The 25,580-nt window shown below is 38.6% G+C and overlaps 1 protein-coding gene across 3 annotated transcripts in view; it reads left to right on the plus strand.

The window, feature by feature from the left end:
* Positions 1-25,580, plus strand: part of LOC118824274 (A-kinase anchor protein 2) — a 146,228-nt gene that overhangs the window by 25,472 nt on the left and 95,176 nt on the right. For 2 of the 3 annotated variants that reach the window (XM_036594298.1, XM_036594295.1), the window contains exons 3-5: positions 133-293; positions 393-438; positions 19,968-20,048. In XM_036594298.1, coding sequence (XP_036450191.1) covers positions 244-293; positions 393-438; positions 19,968-20,048 — 177 coding nt within the window. In that variant the 5' untranslated portion in view covers positions 133-243. The remainder of the gene's footprint in view (positions 1-132; positions 294-392; positions 439-19,967; positions 20,049-25,580) is intronic. The other variant, XM_036594296.1, reaches the window with a different exon arrangement.

The raw sequence follows: 25,580 nt of genomic DNA on the forward strand, positions 1-25,580 counted from the left end.
CCTTTCTAGGTGTGACAGTGTTGTCCTTTCCCTCCTCCTTAGTGACAGCTCTGCCTGTCTCCTAGCAGCTCTGTGTGAAACGTCAGGAGTCTCTCTCTCTCTCTCTCTCTCTCTCTCCTTCCCTCCTCCCAGCTGCCTCTCCTGCTGCACATACATGGCCTGTGACTGCGAGGGAGGGAGGTGGGAGGAGAGAGAGAGAGAGAGAGAGAGAGAGAGGCAGTCTGGCAGGCACATGGCCAGTGAATGAGAAGAACTTGTCCTCAGCACACAGTCTTACTGGATTTGAGCTGTGTGTGAGTGTGTGTGTGTCTTCATCAATACCTTATCTACTGCCCCCCCAACACACACACCCTGGGACAGTGTGTCTGAGACGTCTACCTTTGTCTTTCCAGGATGGCTGAGGCCGAACTTCACAAAGAGAGGCTACAAGCTTTGGCGGTAAGTTTGCAGCTTTGTTACTCTATTGTTTGTTTCATGTAACACTTATAATTTGATTACATTGCCAAAAATGACTGCTGCTGTGAATACTTCGGGAACATCTGGCATCTACTAGAACCATGAATTAGTCTCTTTTGGAGGTTTCTCATGAACTTCTACTTTGAATACTATGAAGGAAATCTGACATCTGCTGTAGAGAACCATGAACTCGTCTCTTTTGGATGTTTCTTCTAGAACTCTGCTGAGATTACATTGGAGAAAACCTTCCAAATACTATGGAGAACCGTGAATAGGTCTCTTTTGGAGGTTTCTTCTGAATGTCTGCTTTGATTATGTTGGCATAATCTGTCATCTCCTATAAGGAGGCACAGATTAGTCTCTTTTGGAGGGTTTTTCTAGCCTCCTGCTGTAAATGCATTAAAGAAAATCCAACCTCTGCTGTAGAGAACCATGGATTAGTCTCTTTTGGAGGCTTCTGCTGGACTTCAGCTCTGATTACATTGGCAAAAATCTAACATTGATGTAGAGCAACAGGGATTAGTCTGTTTCTGAGGTCTCATCTTACAAATTCAAAGCACCAGGAGACCTGGTGGGTTTGTTGAGTGGGCGCAAACACCTCTGCTTGTTGCTTTCACACAGATTCCATCATGGACAGTGTGAGCTCTAAAAGCTCACCGAGCAGGCAATGAACCAGAGTCCAGTAGTTGTAGCCTAGCGTAGTTGCGAGAGTGGCTAATTTTGGAAGCAGCTACGGGGCTTCAGTGCACACTGGAGTGGCGAGCAACAGATGGAGAACTATTTTGAACGCATCTTTAGCATCTTTGTGATTCCGCTGTGTACATGTCTCAAGTAGAGGTGATACAAATGTCGACACGGTCAAGGAGAACTGTGTGTATGAACGTGGAAAGCTGTTCAATTCAATATTATAGTGTAGAAAAGTTCCTACTCTTTAGACAGTTATCACTAGCAAAAACAAAAGCATGTTGTAGTTTGCTATTAATTGTCACTCATAGCTCATAGAAACAAGTAGAGAAGGAGTTCTGTAAAAGAGGCAGATTAAACATTCAACAATACCACATTTATGTAAGTACAATTCGGTTTAAATTGATAGCAGAATGAAAAACATTCTATACATTTTCTGCCATTTTTGTAATTTCTTGACATGCAAACACAAAAAAGTCAGACTTGAAACTGTTGACAGAATGTAATTTGAATACAAATGCAACATATTATGTAATATACTGTATACTACTATGTAACTTAATGTAATTATGTACTTACATTTGAATTGTATTGTACATTGACAGTAACAGCTCTCAACTTGTACTGGTTAATGGGCACAAGTTCTTGGCAGAGGTTAGCATGCAAGTGTGCTAATGACTTCAGGATGACAACTGCTACGCTAAAGGTTAAGTGTGGAGATGGATGGTGCTTCACTGAGACAGAGGAGGTTTGAATAATTGAAGTTGGGGGCTGTCTGCCAGCAGCTCGCTAAATGAACTAAGAGCATTTGCGTGGCGTCTGTTCCTGAGCCTGGGCTTTGAGAGTTTACTCCACATGAGAGGAAGCTGTTCTCCAGAAGGGTGTTCGATGGGACTCAACTGAAAAGCATTTCCCTCACTTAAGCATGACTCGTGAACAGTCACTGCTCAAAGCTTGAGCCCAGCTGTGGGCAGAACGTCAACAAAAAATCCAGGAAATGACATCGACAGCAGAATGATTCAAATCATTACAATGGTTTGGTCCACTTAAATAAGATAAATTAGAACCTGGACACATGGAAAAGATTACTGTATGCACAATAATGTGTACTGGGTGCTCATTTCATGCTCTAGAAAAAAGCCCAAAGAGGTAAAATTACTAGTCATTACGTTGTTGGAGGTCATTTAGCAGTAATTCCAGGTCAGTTATTATAGGTGCCTTTTGTCAGCTTACATTTAAGATGTTCTATTTGGTCATCTTTTCCTAAACAGTCAGGAAGATAAAACTGTGAACACATCCATTAGAGAATGGAAATAAGGCCATATGTTGTTACTACTACTATTGTCAGTACTTCTAGAGCACTGAACAGTTGAATGGATCATAAAGACACATTTAGACCAATTATAAACAGCAATAACCAGGTTTTATGAACCAGCTAACTTTAAGCTTAATTCATTCTAAGCCTAGATTTTCTGTATCACACTATTGGATCACAAGGCTTCATCACCATGGCAACTTATGCTGTATACCTGATCTGCACCAGGGCAGGTTGAGCTTAGGCTTTTGGTTCATAAAATGAGCTCTTGGACCAATCAGGGCAAGCTACTGACCAATCAAAGACAGGCTTTTGCTGGAGGTGGAAGTGGAAGTCTTTTTGGACGATTTTCTTTTCTTTGTGACATTTGTGGTGTCAATCACATGAAAAACATTGCTTTTCAGTAGAACATTTTATATTACATACATAGTAATAATATAAAGCAATTATTTCTCCAGTAAGCATTAATGCTTATGCTTATGCTATTGTCTTAGCTATATACTGTAAAAAATAAATCCGCTGTAAAATAACAGTAAAGTACTGTCTACTAGTTGCATTACCTTCACTGTAATTTACTGTACCATATTAACAGTAAATAACAGTAAAATAGCAACTTTGCTGACCTCAAAGTCACTTGGAGCCCAAGATTAGCTATATTATTAGCACATAGCTATATTCTGCAGTACACTTACAGTAATACACCATAATAAAACAGTTATCTCCTGTATTTTTATACAACTACTGTAAAAGTAAAACTCAGTTCCTAGTAATTTAAAGTACATTTACAACATGACCTTTAATTGTCCCATATAAATATGTTTCTTCAGAAAAACAATATCAGTGATTATTTCTGTTCACCATAAAGATCAATAATCAAAGACTGATGTTATCAATATCTATGATCATATTTATTCTACGGGGTAAAACTTTTAAAGCCTTTAAAACTCGAAAACATGAATTACCAGAATAAAAAGACTTAAAATGTTTTGTATTAAATTGTTTACATCTTGCTGTCATATCCCATAATGCTGCATATCCCGCCCCATAATGAGAGACAGCTCAACTACAAATTTAGCATTATTACAGAAAATAACTTCAAATAAGTTGAATTTTCAAGACGGTTACGAACACAGTATTTTACTGTGAAAAGATTGGGTTAAGTATTTTAAAATCCTGGCCATACACACCTTTAAAACTAATATAATTTTCTAGTTCATTTTTTGAGTCCCTTCTTTAATCGTTTATATTTGGAACCTATGTATTAACATCATTGAAAAAATGAATATCATGACATTATATATCAAGAATGTTTTCAGGCATCATGATCCTACATTGTTTGTTCAGGTCAAATAATCAGGCCCATTGTTTATAGGTTACTTGCCTATAATAGGTATGTAACTTTACTCACTGCTGCCCTTTGAAGCTGTCATATCACCCATCTTAATATCTGTTACAGACATCATATGAGTGGCATTAGCTCAGGCTGCAACTGGAAGAATGTTTCCCTATTTTCTGTTGATGGCTGGCAGCAACAGCAAGGTTTAAAGGCTGGCAACTGTTTACTGCATTGTCTTTTCTGACGCCAACTCACTGGAAAACTGTTAAAGTCCCACACACTGCTCTTAATGGTGTGTGGTAGCATGGCTGAGTTGTGTGAAAGCATGCAGATATCAGTCAAGACGATAAAACCAACCACTATTAATTCTCATATTTGCTGCATGTAAACAATACACTACAGTTAACAGGCAAATCTCTCCGTACCTACTTAGTGGTTTTGGAAAAGTATGAAATGCAATTACAGGCATTTCCAGCAGACCACACAGTGTGTGGTCTTTTCCCTATCTCCACTGGCTTTCTGCTTGATGAACCATCATAAATTATTAAGAAATTTCCATGTGTTCTTAGAATGAGTGAGCAGCTGATATTAGGTTACTCAGTGCCAGCCTTATCATAAAGAGTAGCTATTGTTGCAGTTTTACTACATGGAGGAGCTTAGGTTAAAACATAATGTGTCTTATGCCCATTTTGATTTAACCCTACCTTTCCTAATATCTATTCAGCAAAACATTCAGAAACGTCTTTGTGTTCTTTAACCCTTTTAAACAGGGACAGATCATGATCTAACAAGGCCCTGGGAACCAGCATCTTTGGAAGTCCCTGCCCATCCCCACAGTCTGACAATAATACAAAAAATAACAAAAATAGCAAAAAATAACAAACAGCTCATGTATGTTTATGTACACTTTGACCAGCATTGGAAACACATAATGTTAACAAAATGATTAACTTTCAGTTACTGTGCAATCAGCATTTATTTCATGAGGCTTTTAATAATGTTAAATATAGTGGTAGGGGATGGGCTGATGGGCCTTAGTCATTACATATTTTCAAGGCCTATCTGTATGTCTAAGTCCTGCATCTGAAGTGTGCTGTTCCCAGGCTTTGAGCCACCATAGGCCTTGTGGGAGGCCCATTAAGGTCCCCAAGGCCCCTGACAGCCAAAGGCCACTGGGCACTGCCCCCACAGGCCTGTCAGTAATCCATCCCATCCATGTTTTTAATCCTAAAGTCTTGCCAGAAGGATGTAGAGGCTTTGTCTTTGTCCCCTTTAACTTCTTCAAGTCCACCCAAGAGTCATTGGTGAGTGTGCATGTCTATAGCAAAATGGAGCAGGATGTGAAATTGGAGCTTTCTGTGTGCTCCTTTCTTTCCTATCACTGTATAAAAGAAGCATCATCCTGACTTTATTGTTGGATGCACTCTGCATACACATTTGGAACTGAATTTAAATTGGTACACAGCTGTAATTCATTTGTTTCAAAACAATAATTTTAATAGGCGAGTAACATTACTCCCACTACTCTTTAAAGGTGTTATAGCACCAGTCAGATGTTAGAACTTTTGGTGTTTTTGTAAGACCCATGATGTGTCTAAATAGATGCATTTTCTGCTGTCTTTTATGTATTTTTTTCAATCCAACTGATGAAAAAGCACCCAGTTTGCGTTCTGTATTCTGTGGTGTAAGCATATGATTATGAAAGCAAACAACTGTGAAAAATAACTGCAATCAGAGAAAGTGAGATCAGATGATTATGCAATAATTTTGAGGAGTAGATGTAAATGCAGAAATAGATACTTTTTTGCCTCTGCATTAAAGGGTTAACTGAGTTCTCCAGGAAGAGAGTACAGATTTGGAACTGCGTAGCTGCTCTTCAGTCTTGTTTCTCTCACTCCCTCCATCCAACATCTGTTTTAGTCCAACCATTTACTTAATCCGGGCCTCCTTCTTTTCCCATGCGCTCCAGAAGAGTGAGGAACTGTGGGCTGCTTGAAGTTTGACCAAGCGGTCCGACAGTGGTCGGTCTTCTGTGTCCAATCAAGCCCAAATCTGTATTTTTGGGGGCAGTTAATTTGGCAGTGATTATAGTCTGCAGGATTAATGTACTTGAGGCACAACGGTGTTGCTGACACATGCTGGGCATGCTTCACTTAATGCGAGTGAGCAATATGTTATTGTCTAATTATATTAGCATTACATTACTAATACGGAACACTATAAACATTATGCGCAGATTAAATGACTGACTGAAAATTGTCAAACTGTCAACTGTGCATTTCAGAGCATGTGATTAGCACACTCTGGTTTAGCTAAACTCAGACATATAGCTTTTGTCAGACAATTGTGCTTTGTTGGTGCCTGTAGGCAGACTTTCCCCAGTATCATTAGCTCTAGTCTGCATTTCTATTCCACAGGCTGCAGACCGCAGCCAGAACTTTGGCACAGTCCAGGCAAAACAACCCAATCCTGAGGTTTTCCTTTCCTGGCCAGTGAGTGAGGCTATGTTGCTAGCTTAAATGAAAGGCAATCTAGTGGGTAGCTAATTGCAAAGGACTGGGTTGAGGAAAGTGTGCGTGGGCACAAGTTGGGAAGTCAGACTTTTCCCTGGCGTCTACACGCCTGCAGCGAGCGATTCGGACATATTTACGTAAATGACTATGAGCTAGCTTGCGTCCAACTCTCTGCCGCACCCCCTTAGCACGGAGCTCTGGCTAAGAAGGGCAGGGCAATCATCACAGCCTAGCTAAAATTAGCAGCAGCTGCCTTAGCCAGCTTGGATGGGGTGCAGCATATTTAAAGGGGGTGGGGTAGAGGCACGGGACCTCCTCTGCTCTCAGGTGGGCTCAGCTCTAGGGGTCGAGGCCCAGCTGCCTGTCTTCCATTAGCACATGACATGCGACTGGGGGCTAACCTTAAAGTAACTTGAAACCCCAAGTGTGTAGGCCAAGCTACAGAGGAAAGGACAGTCTTTACGTAACTGCTTAGCCTGGTATACGTTTGCAAAGCCTTTAATGAAGGGTTTTAATAAAGTATTTTTTTCATTATAGTGCATTAGATAAACACTTGCAAGATCAAAGGTATTTGCTGTACTATTAAAATTATGTATATATATATATATATATTTTTTTTTATTTTTTTTTTTTTTTTTATACTTTTAAATACTAAAAAATACTGTGATGATTGCCCTGCCCTTCTTAACCAGAGCTCTGTGCTAAGGGGTTGTGGCAGAGAGTTGGACACAAATAAATTAATACATTCTAAATAAATATTCTAAAATATATGCATATATATATATATATATATATGCATATATTTTAGAATATTTATTTAGAATATATTAATTTATTTGCAATATATTTTCTTTCAGTTTCTCAAAGAAATCTGCAGGGATATTTTCCACACCTCCAAAGTTCAGTCTTAGAAGTTGGTTGCATTTCTGGTGAGGTTGATGTTAAGGTTTTTAATCTGCACTTTACAAAAACCAATATTATATCTAATCTCCTCATAAAATATCTCATTGAAATGAAACACTTGTAGGCCATTTTGACTGGAAATAAACTAAATAAAATATGGTCTCTGACTTCTACACAGCACTGTACTCTTTGCAAAACAGGACTGAACACACAGTAACTTTTCTTCAAATTCAAAGCATAATAAAATATCCTCTCTTCTCTGAATTGCAATTTTAAAATCTCCATTTCTGACAGAAATCCTCCCCTTATTTCAATGCGTTGAGTGAGAAATAATTACTATCAAAATACATCATCTTTTATTATTGCTGTCGATATCTGCTGCTTCTGAGGGTCAAGTTATTCAATCAGCGCAAAAATTTTCAGTTTAGGCCATGTTTTCCTTCCTGCTGCTTTAATGGCAAAATAGACTAGTCATGCCTGATTTAGCAAATTGGACAGATTTATAGTTTAAGGTGCAAGAATGCTGAGTGGAAGTGCACATATTCAGAGCTTGTTGTAAATGCCATAGACTTGTGTGCAGTCAGCTGGTCAACACCTGCTGCTATCACATGACCCTACAAAAGGATACTAAAAGACCAGAATTCAAACCATTCATAAGAGTTCAGAAAAGAAAGTAGGCTTTGCTTTGCTTAGCCCAATGAATCCAGAGACCAGTGATCATGTAAAATGTGCTTTAATCAAATAAAATTTTAGTAATGCTACAATCCACAAGTTTCAAAATTTGACATTGCTAACAAATCTGTATTGTAAATGGGTGAGTTGCAACAACTTTACCACTTATGACTTCAACAATACTCAATTTCAATTAATTTTATTCACATCCTTACATCTAAACTTGGTCTTGTTACAAGATATCACGACACAATTCATATTGCGTGTTTTATATGTAGGGCGCAGCCTACACTGACACTGGAGTACACTCAGATTCAAAAATAACCCATGAGTATGTGAAGCTGGTTGGTACTATGCAAGCACATCCATGTGTTCATATTTCTTGGCAAATATTTTAAGAATGCGGCTCCAGGATCTTTCAGAGTAATTCAGAGAATGTGATAGCTTTTATCAAATCTAAAGGGCAGCTGGCCTGACTTCTTGCTTATATTCATTATAATAAGATTATATTCATTTTTGAAATTTAATATACTTTGTCAGAACAAGGAGAACAGTTCAGCTATGAGTGTGCTGATAGGTTGCGATGCGAGGCATTTTAGAAATGCAGGGCATCTTTAATATGGCAGCTTTTAGCCTTCATGTTCAGGAAAGGCAACTGCCTTGAGTTGCACCATTGTGCAGAGCCCTGTATCTAAAATCAAGTACTTCTATAGCAGGGGTGTCAAACTCAATCTGTGGGCCAGAGAAAAAAATGTTTTTATTTCTTTTTTAATTAATTTATTAATTGATTAATGTAGGACTACCCGAACTGGCCATTGTTTATTCAAAATATGCAAAAATTTCAACAGTAAAATATAGGCACTTGTAGTAGACCTTGAAATATTACATAGACACTTGAAATATTCAAAATTTAAATGCCCCCAGGTGTTCGGACTTTTAAACCTATTTGCTTGAAATAGACACCTGGCATCCATTCTTTGCTGCAACTTCATTAAGACTTGGGCTCAGTTTCTGAACTGCTGAGCTGACGTTAAGTGTTTATATTGGTTGAACTGCAGATGAAATGCATTTTGGTGATATGACTGGCGTGGCATTGCGCAGCATTGTGTAGAAGTGAGGTGTAACCGCTGTCCCGTAGATTGTTATTGGGTTAGGAGAGGTGAAGCACATTACGTTGCAGTGCATGCTGGGGTCTGTAGTGCAGCACATTGTGAAACGAGCTAATATTAACAGAAAATTAAAATACTTTTGCGGGCCGGGTAGGATTGTGTGACGGGCCTGATCTGGCCCACAGGCCTTGTGTTTGACACATGGGTCCTATAGTATAATAACCACAATCCAACAAAATTTAAAACTTTACACACTGTTTGCTCTCAGCAACCACAGGCTGCAGTGGATCTCTGAAGTTGCTGGTGACATGCTTATATGAGGACACGCCCCTAAACCTTTTCTATACTTTCAGAAAAAGGGGGAGCATACTCAAAAATCACCTCTGTCACACCCTGTGCTCAGCATGTATCATACCCTGTGCTCATCCGGCTTGGAACATTTTGTCCTACATACATATTTCCTCCAAATGTCACTGGATCCTTTGAATTACAAGGTTTTTTATCATCCAAAATAAAAAATACTACATGCACACTAACACTGCTGTGCATTGGATTGACATCATAAGACTGGCAACCTCACTAAAATAGCCCAGGAAAACCAGCAAGCTTTTTAAAATGGTAGTAAAGCTGTAGCCTACAGTACAGTTTGAGCAGCTGGGGTTGTTATAATAGAGTTCAATTTTAGACTCATGTTCATGCAACGTCATTTCAGTGCGGAAGAGTGTTATTCGGGGTAGAACAAGCAGGGAAAACCCCTACAAAGATAAAATACTTTTACTGTAGTGATAATTTACATAAGTGCAAATAAAAGTAAAGGAAATAAGTAAAGTAAGAGTGAATGTTTATTGGAAAACTACATCCGCAATCACGACCCGAAAATATTTCTGAGTTGACTTGATCATATTAGAATTAATCTGTACAAACAAAACTACAAGCAAAACATGATATTGCATGAGAAATCAAGAGTCCTGGGACTGATATTGGTGTTCTCTGCTAGTGCACATCTCTCTGTAAACTGTATAAAAAAACATAGGTTACATTAAACTATATGTGTTTTATGGTTAGATGATTATATAAGGCTTCATAGTTTATCTGTTTCCAATAAAGAAGTTTAGCAGCCCTGAAAGGCTCTGCAGAGTTCATTACTGTTTAATTTAGCCTATACATAAAAAACAGATTAACTGATTAAGGGTCAAAATAATAGGTAGATTACTGAATCAATAATGTGATGTTTAGTGACAGTCCTACTCACCATTAGCTTCTTGAAAGTTAGCTTATATTAACATGTGTGAACCTCTACAGAGAGAAAACATTACAGTCTCAGCTTTCAAACTGTGTAAATTCACTGAAACCTGTATAGGACATTTCTATCATTAAAATTATTAGCAACAATTTATTCGTTGTTGATTTGTTTCAGTGTGATATTCATCATGCTAATTACATCATCCACAAGCAGAAATGTATTTTTACTTTACTTGACAGTTACAGGCTGCAGCAGTGGAAGGTAAAATACAGCGTGTAATATAAGAATGCAGTGCATAGTGCCAGAATTGAGACACAGGGAATCCATCTAGTGACTCATGTTCTAGGCTAAGATAGAGAATTATAGGTGTAGTCTTACCATGAGAATTAAATTTAGATCATGTATCTGTGCAGAAGATTTTCTTTTGATCTGCATATACAATGGAGCTGTATATGATACCAAGTAGCAGCAGCTTGACCTCTCACATTTCAGAGGAAGCACATGCCGCCTTTCTCCACTTAGACTAGAGCTACTGTCACACAGCATAGTTGATATGATTTGGCACAAGAATGAGAAGATAGAGAATGAGAAATGGCAAAATATTACTGGTCAGTAAGCATTAATTTGCTCAAAAAAAAAAACAGTAGTACAACAATAAATACAAATAATATTAATACAATAGGCAATGATTTTATGTATGTCAGTGTGTTCGTTTAGCAATTTCCAAACCTCTCTTTGATAAAAGCCCAGTGTTATTTGCAGTTATCATCCAATACCTGGTTTGGCTAATCAATAATTCATTATGTTGAATCAGGCATGGTGATGGACTTTCAGAAATCCATGTGATGGCCAGAGGCATCCAGGAAACTTTATTCTGCAACCTTATGAGTTACAATTTAAACCATTTCATTTCTGTTGCTCCTAGCTGTCGGAAAAGGAGTTGTATGTTAATTATGAAGTTGTCTGTGTTAATTTGAAATTCTTTACAGTTAACCTGCTAAATTGGCGGCCCCCCACCAGTGCAGAGTGCTGGTAGACTGTTGATAATTAGCACCTTTTAGCAACAGCCTCTACTCTTCTGGGAAGGCTTTACACTGGGCATCGGAACAATGCTGTGAGGATTTGACCGCATTCAGCCACAACAGCATTAGTGAGATCAGGTACTGATGTTGGATGATCACATACGTCACTCCAACACAATCCATAGGTATTGGATGGAGCTCCATCACTCCACAGAAGGCAGCTCCAGTGCTCCACAGCCCAATGCTGGGTGGCTTCATAGCTCTCTAGTTGATGCTCAGCATTGGACATAGTGACCTTAGACTAACGTGTAGCTGCAGAGCATCTTGTTCTATTGGCAATGCTTTTCTATGAAAATTACACAAACTGCATGTGCACAAAACTGAATGGGTCAGTAATGGTGGCCCTTAAAGTAGCAAAATTCACTAACTATGAGGGGTATCTACAAACCTCTGGACATATGGTGTATACAGTGGATCTTACATGCGATATTTAAAGTGCTGTTAGCTTCTATTAGCCTTTAATGAGAAAGTCTTTGTGTATGGAATGCTGCACTGATGCTGGCCAGATTTGTTATTCTCTTCTAGATTTAGCACAAGTGCACAGCACATGGGTCTAATAGACTACAGGCCTTCATTTGGTAGTCAAAATAAGGTACTGCTCAGAAAAGAACCATTGCAGCAAAGACCTAATCAGCCACCGTGCATGTGTTTACCTGAAATGGTTTATGTTAAGGCTGTTTTCATGCTCACTGTAATTAGGCTGGTTTTTGTTCACTGTAATTATGCATGAATAGGTTTTACTTCTCTGTTAAGGATAATGAAAATGTTGATAATGTTAATGTTAATAACGTTATAAAATGTTAATATTAAATATATTATTATTGATAATAAACAAAAAAAAAGGTGGGCGCCTTAAGAGCATCAGTTTACTTAAGACATGGTGAATAAACAAAGAACCTATAGTGAATTAATAAGCACATTACATTGTCTTATTGTATTAATTGAACGTAATTTTCATATGTGGAGCTATATTTTTTCTTTTTTTTTTCATAGAGGCCATGCCAATGAATAGATTTGTATTTGATGCTTCAGTGAATTTTTATAAAGGTCTAGAATATTCTCTTACCAGAATATCTAGAATGTTCATCTACCAAATTAAGCTTGTTTCCAGCCTTGGATGAGATGATGAGACTGTAGCCACAATAAACAGTTTTGCGTAAGTGTTTAACAACTACAGACATCTAACATGGCCTAAGAAAATATCTACCCTACTTGTTAATCTATTCTGCATGTCCCAAAGACGTGGGCTGTTACAGCTGTTTAGTGTAATACTAAGATAATGACCTAATCCACATAATCAATCATTTATAACTATAGACTATAGCACATCCTACTACTTTCTCTTCTCATTTCTGACCTCAGTTCTGGTTTCAAGTTCAAGAACCCACAAAACACACTGTGCCATCAGTATTTAGATGAAGACTTATTCCATAAGCCCTCATATTAACAAAGTGCAGAAACATAACAAATACATATCTGAAGTTTCCATTCCCAAACTGCTTACGCTGGGACAGGCATGTCCACTCTATTTTAGTCCATCCACTGAGACGGGTGCTTGTGACTGTGTTGATAAGCAGCCAGAGTCACTCTATTTGGCGTTATCATCGGCATTGATAGGACTTTCACTGCAGACAGGTAGACGTGCTGCAGACTCCCTGCTTCAAATTACAAACACGTTCCACAAAGCAGCCATAAATATCTTCAAAGGACAGCAAAAAACTTCAAAATGTGGACCCAAAAATGAATTTATCTTTAAACGTTACTGGAGGAAAGTTAGAATTAGATAGCTTAGCCTTTAGTCGACAAGTTTTAGCAGTTTGCCATACTTTTTAAATGTAATTACATATTAACTATACAGCAGTTACATAATGAATTACATGTTCGTTCCATTTACAATCTGTATCAATATACATGAGTCTGTAAGCTTTTTCCACTTGTTGTCAAACAATTTCAAAAACATGGCAAAAACTAAAGTATATTTTCCTTTTTCTGCAAAACAAAATTGTACACAGCAATAACTTTCCTTCAACTTTGAAACATAATTAAATGTCTTTTTTTGATTGAAAGATTTGAATCTGCACCTTTAACAGAACTTCTCCACTTCTCCAAGCCCATGCGTTTGTTAATAAATGAGATTTCTAAGGTTTAATCAAACAAATTGTAAAATATGGAATGAAATGTGAAATTGCAGTAGCCATGTCAAGGCATTCATACTAACATTGCCATAGTTTGTCCTCATCAAGACTAGGGGGGGTGGATCAGTCATCAGAAATGTCAACATAGTTGCCAATGGAGGCGATACAGCGTAGGAGTTAACAATGACACATCACACAACTCACACTTACTGGAGTGCGTCATCTTACCCAGTATCTCTCAGTGTCAGAGAGACCTTTCTCTACTATGAAATATCAACAAAGTTTACTGTTTATAAAGGGGTTCTACAGAGTGATCTCATAACAGAACCACCTTTCCCTAAAAAACCTTTTAATAGCTGGTTCTGTGGAACACTTCAGCGGTTTTAATCCAATCTTATCTGCCACATAAGTAGCATACAATGCACTGATGGCAATATATGGTAAAGAATTATTTATAGTACCATCAACTGGTTGGTTTTTTAGGATAGTGCTTCTTAAACTGGTCCTCAGGTACCTCCAAAGAGGGCTGTTGCAAGTTGGACTGGAGCGAAAATCTGGACCATCATGGGATTGGAGACCATCTGAAGATTGGTTCCACTGGCATCTTATGGAAGCCTCTGGTGATCTACCACCCTGGAGAGTTTGGTTTTAGCACACCTAACTCTAACATTCAGATGTTCATGAAGGCCTTCTTATGCTATACTTTACAGCACTGCAGATCAGCAGGGCCAGGGTTGGGCACCCCTGTCCGGTGTTTGGGCCCCTGTCCAGAACCCTTTTGGTATGTTTTATTTTTAGAGTGTTGAATGACCGGTCTTCAACTCTGATTCCTAGTGGCCCTCTGTTGTTCTGCTGTAGCTCTCCCTTGAGAAGCACTGTACTGAATTTGTGGCAGATCCTTGCTGGTGCTGAACTTGCCTTGGTGAGTCCAGGCAGATGTTTATGTGTGTTAATCTGTGGATTAGACTCAGCTCCATCATAAGCCTTCAACACTGTCTTCCAGTTTCATACTCATAGTGTGGAAAGTTTCACCAGGGGAGCATAGTTTACAGGGACTGTTGCCAAGAACACCAGCTAGAGATGCTATAGGGAAGCTGCAGTCCCTTGCCAAGATTTACACCCGCACAATGTGGGTTTGGCTAGGTTCTCATCCTCAGGAGGTTTCTGTCGGTCAAGATTTCAAACCACGGATTTTAGGAATCTTCTTTCTTTCTCATACATTCCTGTATGCAAGCAGGACTTGCAAAAAGACCCTCTCGGGTGCTTGTCTACAGGATTTGGTGTTATTGTCGGAAAAGAAGAGGGGGTGCTGTACCGCTACAAGGCAGATGTTCTTAATTTGTTCCCAGCAACAAATAGTCTTTGTTTAGGCCTCATCCCCTCACCAAGTCCAGCTGACATGACTTTCCCTTGAATACTACCTGCTGTCATGCACAGCCACTTTTCCCCAATTCTTTGCAGATGCAGCGTTCAGTCTGGAAATTAGCTATGGCTAAATTGCCAATGACATCATCCCTGAACTGTATTTCATAGTCAGTGGTATCTATGATGAAGAATGTGTCTTGCATAGGGGTGCAAAAATGCAATGTGATTTCACTGCAACAATTTTAGAACTAAAAGAAAAAGAAAACAATCAGGTTAATTTTAAATGTAAAAACCCCCTGAAATTTATTTTGAGTATTATAAAATATCAGCAAATATAACAGTACATGAACAACTACAGAGACAGTAACAATAATAGATGCAACAGTGGCAATGATACAATGGTATTAACGATGACAATACCAATGAAAAAGTGTTTAGCAGGACATTTATGGGTGATAGAGTGAATAATAACATGATTATACAAATAGACAAATTGCATAAATGGATGTCTGGGAATGTTCATGTGGATGCTTGTCTACAGCTATGTGTAGGGTATGTGTGTATGTGTACAAGTGGGCGTAGCACAAAGAATGTGTAGAAAATATCTATATATATGATACTCTGCAGAAGTCAAAGATCACTAGCAGTATAAGCTATTCATGTATCAGCATATATATATATATATATATATATATATATATATATATATACACACACACACACACACACACACACATATGGGTGGTCTCAGACTTTTGCACAGTGCTGTACTTATGTGCGACTTGACTGTAAGGTTACCAATAAGGGTCATTCCCTGGAGTGGTCTATTGTTTCAACTATTTATATTCCACTACCACGTGAAGTTCCTTCACTTCCTTTGTTTATGTTTTCACTGTAGTGTTAAAAGTGCATTTACTCAGTTGCTAAAAAATCATATTTAAACCAAATTGTTGTAAGGTCAGAGATTTACACCCCTGGTCTCGCGTGTCCCTGGCTAAGTCTGTATTTTAACCTCATTGCCAGTATATGTGAGCATACTTGGCAAGAAATAGACCAGCCATCAGTGTGGGGCTGAGTGCAGAGGCTACTGCCATTCCAGAGTGCGATTTACCAAACACGTGGTGAAAAATGCACCGTCAAGTTAATTATAGTTGCTCAGTCAGAGGACAAGCACGCGAGACAGCTGACAGATACTAGTGGTGTTTGTTGATGTGGTGTACTGTAAACAGACTTGCTTCTCGTAATTAAGTGTAAGTACATATGCATGTCCACTTGGAATGCCATCAAAATGACGTAATATTGCCTAGATTCAAATAACAGTATACATTACATGAATTTAAATAACTTATCTGGTTTCTTTCCTTCATGAACTTCTGCAAATTCCACCTCCTAACAGAGCTGCCTCCTGTAAGTCAAACAGGCAACTACTTAAAAGATTCAGTCAGTCGACTAACTAAATTTATTAATGTGTTACTTATTTCTTTACTTACTTTTTGTTTGGTTGTTTTTACTACTGCTTTTAAAAAGTTCTGAATGTATATAATATACTGTGTTGTAGACACCTGCTTATCCGTCCTTTCTTCTACAATCAATGGTACTAATACAGTGTTTGTTCCCTCTTTGCTGCAGTAACAGCCTGTACTCCTCTGGCAAGGCTTTACACTAGATATTGAAACATTGCTGTGAATATTTGAATGTATTCAAACACAAGAGCATTAGTGAGGTGAGGTACTGATGTTGGAAGATTAGTTCTGGATCACAGAAGCCACTCCAGCTCATCCCAAAGATATTGGAGAGAGCTCCATCACTCCAGAGAATGCAGTTCCACTGCTCCACACCCAATGTTGCTTTATACCCCTCTAGCCAACGCTTGGCATTGGGCATGGTGACCTCAGGCTAATGTGAGGCTGCTCCAGAGTTTCCCATTCTATATTAGCTAAAATTAACTAATTGGAAAGGGGTGTCTGAATACTTTGGACATAAAGTGTAGCCAGTGTCTAATTTCAAGCATTCTTCATTGTTGAAGGTATTGTTCACGTATACCTGTCATGCATTGTGCTGGGTGCTGAAGAACATAATAAAGTCCTTTGAAATTTGCTTAGATGGTTCCAAAGAGATGGGTTGTAAACTCTGCAAACAACATTTTACTTAAAGTTCAACATCAAGCTGATGAAAATAAAACTTACCAAAAAACAAGAGTGAGGCATTGTGATGCTAAATTGAAACTTAATTAGCTATGCGTAATGTCCCTCTTAATAAACCAATAGACCACTCTGTTTGGTAACCAAAGCTATAGCATGTATATCATCAGTTTGTTTAGCACCTTGTTCAATTTTATTAATGTGAAAAGGCCCCTGTTTTGGCTCTAACATTGGTTGATATCTGACTTAACAGAACTGGCAGTAATCATTCTTGGTAGCATTATGTGGTGGAGTCTATGACTAAATGGTGGTGGGGGGATTGGGTAAAAATCCTCCCCAACAGAATTAAAAGCAAATGTAAATAAAGGTAAAAAGCCATTCATAGCAACACGTTTCATAGCAGAATAAAAGCTGTATGAATTAATTTAACCGCTTAAATGGCCAGGGCCCACTGGTGGGCCCAAAGTTTTATTACACACTTCTATGTCCTTAGAATAGCTCAACCAGTTTGTATTGAAGTCCCTGTAGTTACTGAATAATAAGCCTTAATATGTAATATTCTGTGATTTTCAAGGATTAAGTTTTGTAGGTTTTCAGATGCTGTTTGTAGGCTTCTTTGGTTGCAGGTAGTGGACTTTTTGTCAAAAATCAGCCCACCCTGAAGAGTTCTTCACCATATTGATGGCAGCTAACAAAATAAGAGCTGCATATGGCAAATAACACATTGTACCCATGCCAGTAGTGCCCTGTACTCATCTCAGTCCTGGAAGAAACAGTGAAGATCTCCTGTGGGACATTCAGAACAGGTTTAACATCAAGGCTGTCTCAAAGGGCCAACGTTTATGCTGCTCCTGCCAAGCTGGTAATCATCAGATGGAGTTTATAACTTGAGAATTAAACACACCTCAGATGTGTCTGCTTGGACAAGCAGAGAGAGTTTACATTGAGCCAAGCTGGCTCCAGGATCTAATCGTGTGAGAGATGAATCAGTCCAGAGACAGACTACTACTTCTGGGCAAAACTCAGTCTTAACCCTTTAGATTCACAATCTTATTAGGCATATTATTCACTAATTACATGGAAAACAATGCAAACTGAGTTATAAGAGTGAGGAATGGAAACCTGTAGGGTTCTGGGCATTTAATGCTGGTGTGATTGTTATTCACAGCTACTCTACTGCATCAGTGGTGTGAGTTGGAGAGCGTGTGTGTGTGTGTGATATGTCCTTGATGTTTTGTTCAGGGGTGAATAATTAACATGAGCAGTTAGTCTTAAATAATGCAGGCCTTCCATTTCCCATTGTCTTCCACATCCCTTTCAAAACTAGCAATGTTTTACATTTACTGTTCCAGTCTGAAGCCTTTCTCTATTTTACCTCATGTAACATCATTCACAGAGGAACAGTGTACATAAAAAAGTCAATTTTTAGGCCCACGTTTCTCTCTGTGTTAACATCTGGATTCGACATTAGTGCACATTCTGTGAGAATGCACAGGGGAGCACATACTCCAGCCCTGCAGCTCAGGCTGGAATGCAGCCGTGAATCTGTGTCAGCGCTGGCTTGGGTATTTGTTCAGTTGGTGAATAACCAGAATGGCCTACATATGTGGCAACATATCCCTTTACTGGACCTTTTTTGAAGTTACTTGGAGGACAGGAAGTCAATCATATGTAGTGTATACTGGGGAAAAGCGAGGAGCTACATATGCTGAATGTTACAACCATTCAATGTTATAGGCCTCAACCCTTTTGGCACAGTCCATGAACACTATGATAATGATTATTAAGCTCTAGTGGCTTGTTCTTATTTTTGAATACTGCGATGTTACATTGCGTTGCATCACACAATAAAACCTGCAACATGGAACAATAATTATTGTTGTGCATTTAGTTTTGTGTAAAGAAATCCATCCTTTACATTTATGCCACTTTTAAGCGAAAACTTGCCATCAAAACACATGGACACAAGCTGGAATCACAGACCCGTCGATCGAGATTGCACATTGAATGTATATGTAATCCATGGTGTAACGTGACATGTAATTAGATACATTTTATTACAATTATATTTGCATAATAGCACAAAATGACAGTAATAATGCTTGACATGCAATTTTGTTCTGTGTTGTATTTGTGCTTTAACCACATAATCTCAAGGGTTATAACTCATTCATTACTCTGAAGACATTATTCACACACACACACACACACACACACACACACACACACACATTATCTATGCCACTTATCTTTCTGGGCCGTGGGGGGAATGGCTCGAGTCTATCCCAGCGGTCATTGGGTGGAAGGCAGGAAACACCCTGGACAAGTCATCAGTACATCGCAGGACAGACTTATTATTCAGTAATGGACAGCTTTGTAAAATTTGTGAGGTTAAAAAACAGATAAATTTAAGTTCTGGTGTTCAATGTCTGCCCATATTAACCTGCATGTAGCATGTTATTCAAATGTTATGCATGAATGAGCTGTAAATAATCTCCCACTGTTCTGTTACTGACTTCCTACATTTGTTTGTTGATGTCAATTCAGCCACACCACAGATTCTCATATGAAACTGTATCCCACCAAATGAGAAATAGAGAGAGAGAGAGAGAGTTGAAAACGTGGGTTCCAATCCTGATGGCTCCCATCAGACGTTGCCCTTGTTTGACTGACTCAAGGGAACTGCAGAAGCAAATCTATTGATATGGAAGCTCATGAGCCTGATTAGACAGGATATGATGAGTTGTATTTAGACTGTCCTGGGACCGGGTTTATTAGACCTTTGAGGATACTCCTGATGTCATCCTACTCATCTCTCACAGATATCAAATGGTATACAAATGGGCCAACCCTGTGACCACTGTGGTCATATTCAGTCACAAATAAGCATTTGTATTCTCTATGTTTGGACATTTTAGGAAATATGGGATGGCCAGTCATAAGCTAAACAACCTGTAAACAGCGAAATCGATTCCTAACCTCAATCAGTAACACAAAACTTCATCTTTTTCAGGAGAAGCGAAAAAGGCAAGCTGAGATTGAGGATAAAAGAAGACAGTTAGATGACCTTGTCCTGCAACTTCAACATCTCAAGGTAAGAAATATAGCACTTCTGAATGTGTTCCATTCTGTTTTTGGAGAGTGCATGACAATGATATTTTGTATGTTTAAGCACTGGCTGGATTAACAGTGAATGACACACAGCCTTTTGTTACTTGCTACCAGTTGTCTGATGATAATATAAGACTTGTTGAAAGTGTTCATTTGGAATGTGTTGAAAGTGATTTACTATGTTCTGTTTTTGTTATCTTATAAAATACAGTACTTGTTTAGTGATGGTGTTGGTGAACCACTTCTAATTCCTTGGGGGTTCTTTACTATATGGCAGTACTCATAACACCTACATAAGCTTGACATGACCAATGACATAAACCTCCATAAACATTTATAAAGGCTTATTCCAAAAGGCATTTGTCATAAAGGCTGCTTGGGTGACATCAGTGTTTTGGGTTAGTGGGTCACTGAGCTGTCCCTTGACACTTTTTTGGGTGAAATGACAGCATGTTATAAGAACTGACATTGTAGCTTAGTGTATATCGCAATGACATAATGCTGATAATGTGACAGCTTAAATCTCTTCGTTGATCAACTTAAATTCATACTAAAATGCATAAGTCGTATAAATGCTTAAGTCTTATAAATGGTCAAATAATTTTTTTATAAATAAAATTTGTTCACCTAACTTTACTTGGCAAACTACATTATATTAACACACTGTGAGAAGTCAGCCCAACTCAAAATGATATAGTAACTGATTTCATTGCTTTACTTGTGTTGACTTGGACTGGAGGACACAAGAGTTCACACAACACAAACTTCATAGTTGAGCCAAAAGTTCTCTTAATTTTTTAGTTCCGCATCTCTGTGAGGTAAATAGAATGAAGTTGTTTTTTTGTACTCAACTTGCCCACCAGCCAGGACTCTTTCTATCACACAATGCTGCTAGACATTTTTTCTCTTGGACACACACTTAGAAATGGCTATGGCATTGCTGGGCCTCAAATTCACAACCTCCTGTTGGAGTGACAGCTTAGTCCACTGCACCACTCAGGAACACATGATGCAACTCAGATTTTGTGTCTACAACTGTCTAATACACTGGAGAAACTATTTGTTGTTTTAAGTTTGAAGCATGGTATAGTCTCATGTGGTGCAACTATCTAATAATTCATCCCAACATCAGGAGATTGTGAGTTTGAATCGCAGCAACACCGTAGCCGTCTGTATCTGGAAGCCCAAGGGGATAATATGCCAGATGGGACTGTGCGATAGAAGGAGCACCAGCTAGTGGGGAAATTGAGTAAAAAAACACATTCAGTTTTGTTTATCTAACTGAGATGCAGACCTAGAAACAGTAGCTGGGAGCATTTTTGACTCAGCCAAGATGTTTGAGTTGTGTGAACTCTGGTGTCCTCAAGTTGAGTCAACTCAAGAAAAGCCATGTAATCAGTTACTATATCATTTTAAGTTGAGCAGACTTCTCACTTTTTACAGTGCAGCATTATGTCATGGTGACATGAACTACAAACCCTATGGAGCAGATTTACTAATGTTTTGCACTGACGCAAAGTTTTTCAAATACATCTACATTTAAAAAAAAACACTGGAAAACCTCCCATGTCACGTAAAACTCAACATTTTCAAAAATGACATTTTCAACAACTTTTTCCTAATATTTTAGTTATATTTTACCATAATATCAAAGAGCAGGTTTTGCCTAAATAAAGATCTGATTTTTTTTCCAAATAATTGTTAAAAGCACATATTAAAACTCTTTAAATCTGCAATCCCTGCTTTACTCAAGCTACTTCTTACATCATTGTTCCTGTGCTCTCTGGTTACACTCAAAATCACATATTTCTCAAATGACCCCAAAAGTCCAGCACATACCACTGGCTGAAAATGAGAAGGGCAAAGTAACTACTTAATTTCATAATTAACTACTTCAACTTCATAATTTCTGATGGATTAATGTCTTTTTTTTTGAATAATTAATGATGTAAGTGATTATTTCTTTTTTTCTGGGTGAGTCATTTTTTTTTTCGAGTTAGTCATTATTCTGACTTTCTCAAGATATTGGGAAATATTGAGAATTTAAGTAATTATTTAAACCTAATTCATCAACTCCAGACACCTACAATTTCCATGATTCTCCTGACACTCACACCATGAACCCACCCAGTCACAGACAGTTTCCTTGATTCATGTGGCCTGACTACTGAACTGTTTACACTCATTCCTTGTTACATGCATCTACATAGATACCAGTTTGTTTCTCATGTTCATTGTGAAGTATTGCCAGCCTTGCCCGTTGCATACCTAGCATTCATTTTCTTGCTTGTACTTTTTTGTTCTGGCTTTGACTCATGCATGTTTTTGGCCTACTCTCTTTAACTAGTGCTCATGTATGTATTTTTGCTCTTCAATGTTCTGATTTGGCCTAAATTCACAAACCCTTTTGTTAACTCGCTCCTTGTCAATAAATACTTTTCAAAATTTTACATCCGCAAGCATCTGGTTAGTTTGCCAAATATTGCACTTTCATGCAAAAAGCATGTGAGCCACATACATGGTTATATTCCGCTGGTCATATATGAAGTATGAAGCTGTGCCTGGGTTTATTTGCATTGAATTTCTTAGCAAATATCCCACAAAATTAGCCACTCCCTTCGGTGCAAAGCGCCAGACTGTCAGTAATTAGCGCCTCTTTTAGTAAATCTGCCCCTGTGTCATTCACCTCAGAAATGTCGGGACACAACCTAATGAGAGAAAACAGATGACACAGATTTTATGTCAATTTGACTTCAAAGTTGGCAAATGCAACTTTTATGATGAATGACATCTATAGGAATAAGTGTTTATAAATGCTTATGTAAGTCAGTTGTCATGAAGGGCTTCTGTAGGTGTGATGTGACCTGATGAACACTAGAATAAAGTGTCACCATTTCTTTTCTGTTTACTGTCGTTTCAGTTAGTGTAATTCTGCACTCTAAAATAAGCCAGTGAAATTACAACAGATTTCCCATTGATGCTTGTCTCTATAAGAAGCCAAGTCTACAAACATCTCTGACCTTCTGGAATGTTTAGGGTGTTATCACATAGATGGGGTTTGCCTCATTTAGACAGAATAGCTCCGTGGTGTAATTGCCCACATTTCATGCTGGTTGCGTTTCACAAAAACAAATGTGGCCAAGTTGGAAGTGACTCTCAAAAGAGTTTTTGTTCTCAAGCCCTCTTGAGAAAAGACAACTTTAGAGGAAAGACGCACTTGTTCCCAGAGACTGAGTGAGATCTGATAAAGCTCGAGCCTGGGGGACATTTCTAAAGACTACATCAGCACACTGGAGCGAGACGCAGAACAAACAGTGAAGGTTTACTAAGAATACATGACAGAACCAGAGCTAGCATACCTCAGCTAGCAGCCTTTTGACACCTATGAACAAAGCCAGGATCAATTGAATTGAGAAGAACGCGTGTATATTTACTGGAACGTTCAGATGTTTTATGAAGGCTAGATGGAGTGAATGAGGAGCTAGGCTGGAAAAGAAGAGCAGATCCAGGAAATGGAATGTTTATTTAGCAGTGGGTGTTAACACAGTCTGAACCAAATTCTCACTGGAAAATAGTCACTAAATAGACACAATGCTGGTTTACTGGGGTTATTTGAAAGCATTGTTTTTTGGTGCTATTATTGCCTGTTCTTGTGGCAAAATGAATAAGACAAGGCATGAATTTATAACCAATCTGTTGGTATGTTTTACAGGAAAAGTACTTGTAGGACCTTCAAGACCTCATAGTAACTTTATTTCCACCAAAAGAAAAAAATGTAAAAAGGCCTTTGATTCCATTTGATTCCATGTTTGTTCAGGTGCTTCTCAGAAATAGCTGAACTTTCAAAGGCAAGACCTACCTACGTGCCTCTTTACACTTCATAGCAAGAGTTATCTAATGTAGAGCATTCACAGTATCACTTGCAAGCAGTGCTCAAAAACATGAAGTGCCATGAGTAGAATTCCAACCACATTGCTTTGTGAACATTATGCAACACTGATTCGTACTAGCAGAGCCTTCAAACTGCTTTATGGGTCAAAACATCCAGCAGGGTCCTCTTACAGCAAGCGAGGAGGCAGTGCTGAAATCTCAGATGCTGTGCTCTGCTTGCTGTCACATACCTTCAACAGCTTGTGAAACGGTCAGGAGCATTCCTGTGTTCTCAGGGCTGACCCTCAGCATGAGGGCAGCTGCCTGGAGCAGAAGGGGCCCATGGGCTTTCACGAGTCCAGCAATAACACCTCACCACACAAACCCAGCCAACAAAGAGAAGAACCTGTTTTTTTACAACATCTACTATCTGTATTAAACAGATCTGAATGGGTTTTACATCTGAGATCCACCTGCCGAGCTGGTGTGCAATGTGTCGAGCTGGTGTTGAGCTGAAGTAATGGTTTTCTGTGGTGGCTACATGAATGTGCAGGTCAGAATGGTGTGAAAATAGAGGAACTCAATCAGGTTTGCTTGAGAGGAAATGGACGAGTGGAAATGGAAATCGGAAAAAGTGGAACAGGGCAGAGACTGATTTGAAGCGTTTGTGCGATGTGGATTGATGAACAATGCTGCATTTGGTTCATCAGTAACTATTATTTTGTTTGGTTTCATTTTAAAGTAATGGTTTAGCCAACAATATAAATGTGCAGTTTTACATTTACCAGAAAATGAAGTCCATTTGCTACGATATGTTTGCTTTCTGAAGTTGGCTTCTTCAGCTTTGCACTGGTGCTGTGAGGCTAATGTAGCTAACAAGTAATGGGATCATGCAAACTGCAATGCCTAAAAGGTAACACTTTACTTGAACCCTGCTACATAACACTGACATAATTGTAACTGACATAAACATGTTGGGCAGAGTTGTCATTATGTCATCTGTCATGCCATTCACCAGTAACGGTGTCAGGTTCATACAGAACTCAGACGCTTGCAGACCAAACTGAATAAAATAGCTTTATTTGCAAGAGGATAATTCAAACACGAGGTCAACCAATCCAATGTCAAAAGCCAAATCGAGAAAACATTAACCATGAGGACAGTTCAAAAAAAGTTCAGAAACCAGAAAAGAAGGTCAAACCAGAGATACCAAAAATACTAAGAGGGCAAGGATAAAGATGAGACTAAAAAAACAAATGAAGCAAAGCTCATACATGGAAAAGCAAACAAACAGACTGGAAGGCTCAGTAAGACTCTATGAAACAAAGGCAATACTTTGCAATGTACAAAGAAACTGGGGGGGGGTTTAAATAGTGTGCTTAACAGGTGAGCTAAATCAATAATCAGGTGAAAGGGAGTGGTGGAGAGTCACGTGAGGGAGATCTGGGGTCATGTGATCTGGCAGGGTTTTCTGGGAAATAGAGTTCGTAGACTGGGAGGACCAGAGGGAAGCATGACAAATGGCAACACAAAGCTGTCATTACTGGTACACGGCAAACAGATGACATAATGTAATGACATATGACATCAAATCTATAGACATGATAATAAATGGTAATGGTAACATGACAGTTACATTACTGAA

The sequence above is a fragment of the Colossoma macropomum genome, unplaced genomic scaffold, assembly GCF_904425465.1.
Source record: "Colossoma macropomum unplaced genomic scaffold, Colossoma_macropomum, whole genome shotgun sequence".
NCBI lineage: Eukaryota > Metazoa > Chordata > Actinopteri > Characiformes > Serrasalmidae > Colossoma > Colossoma macropomum.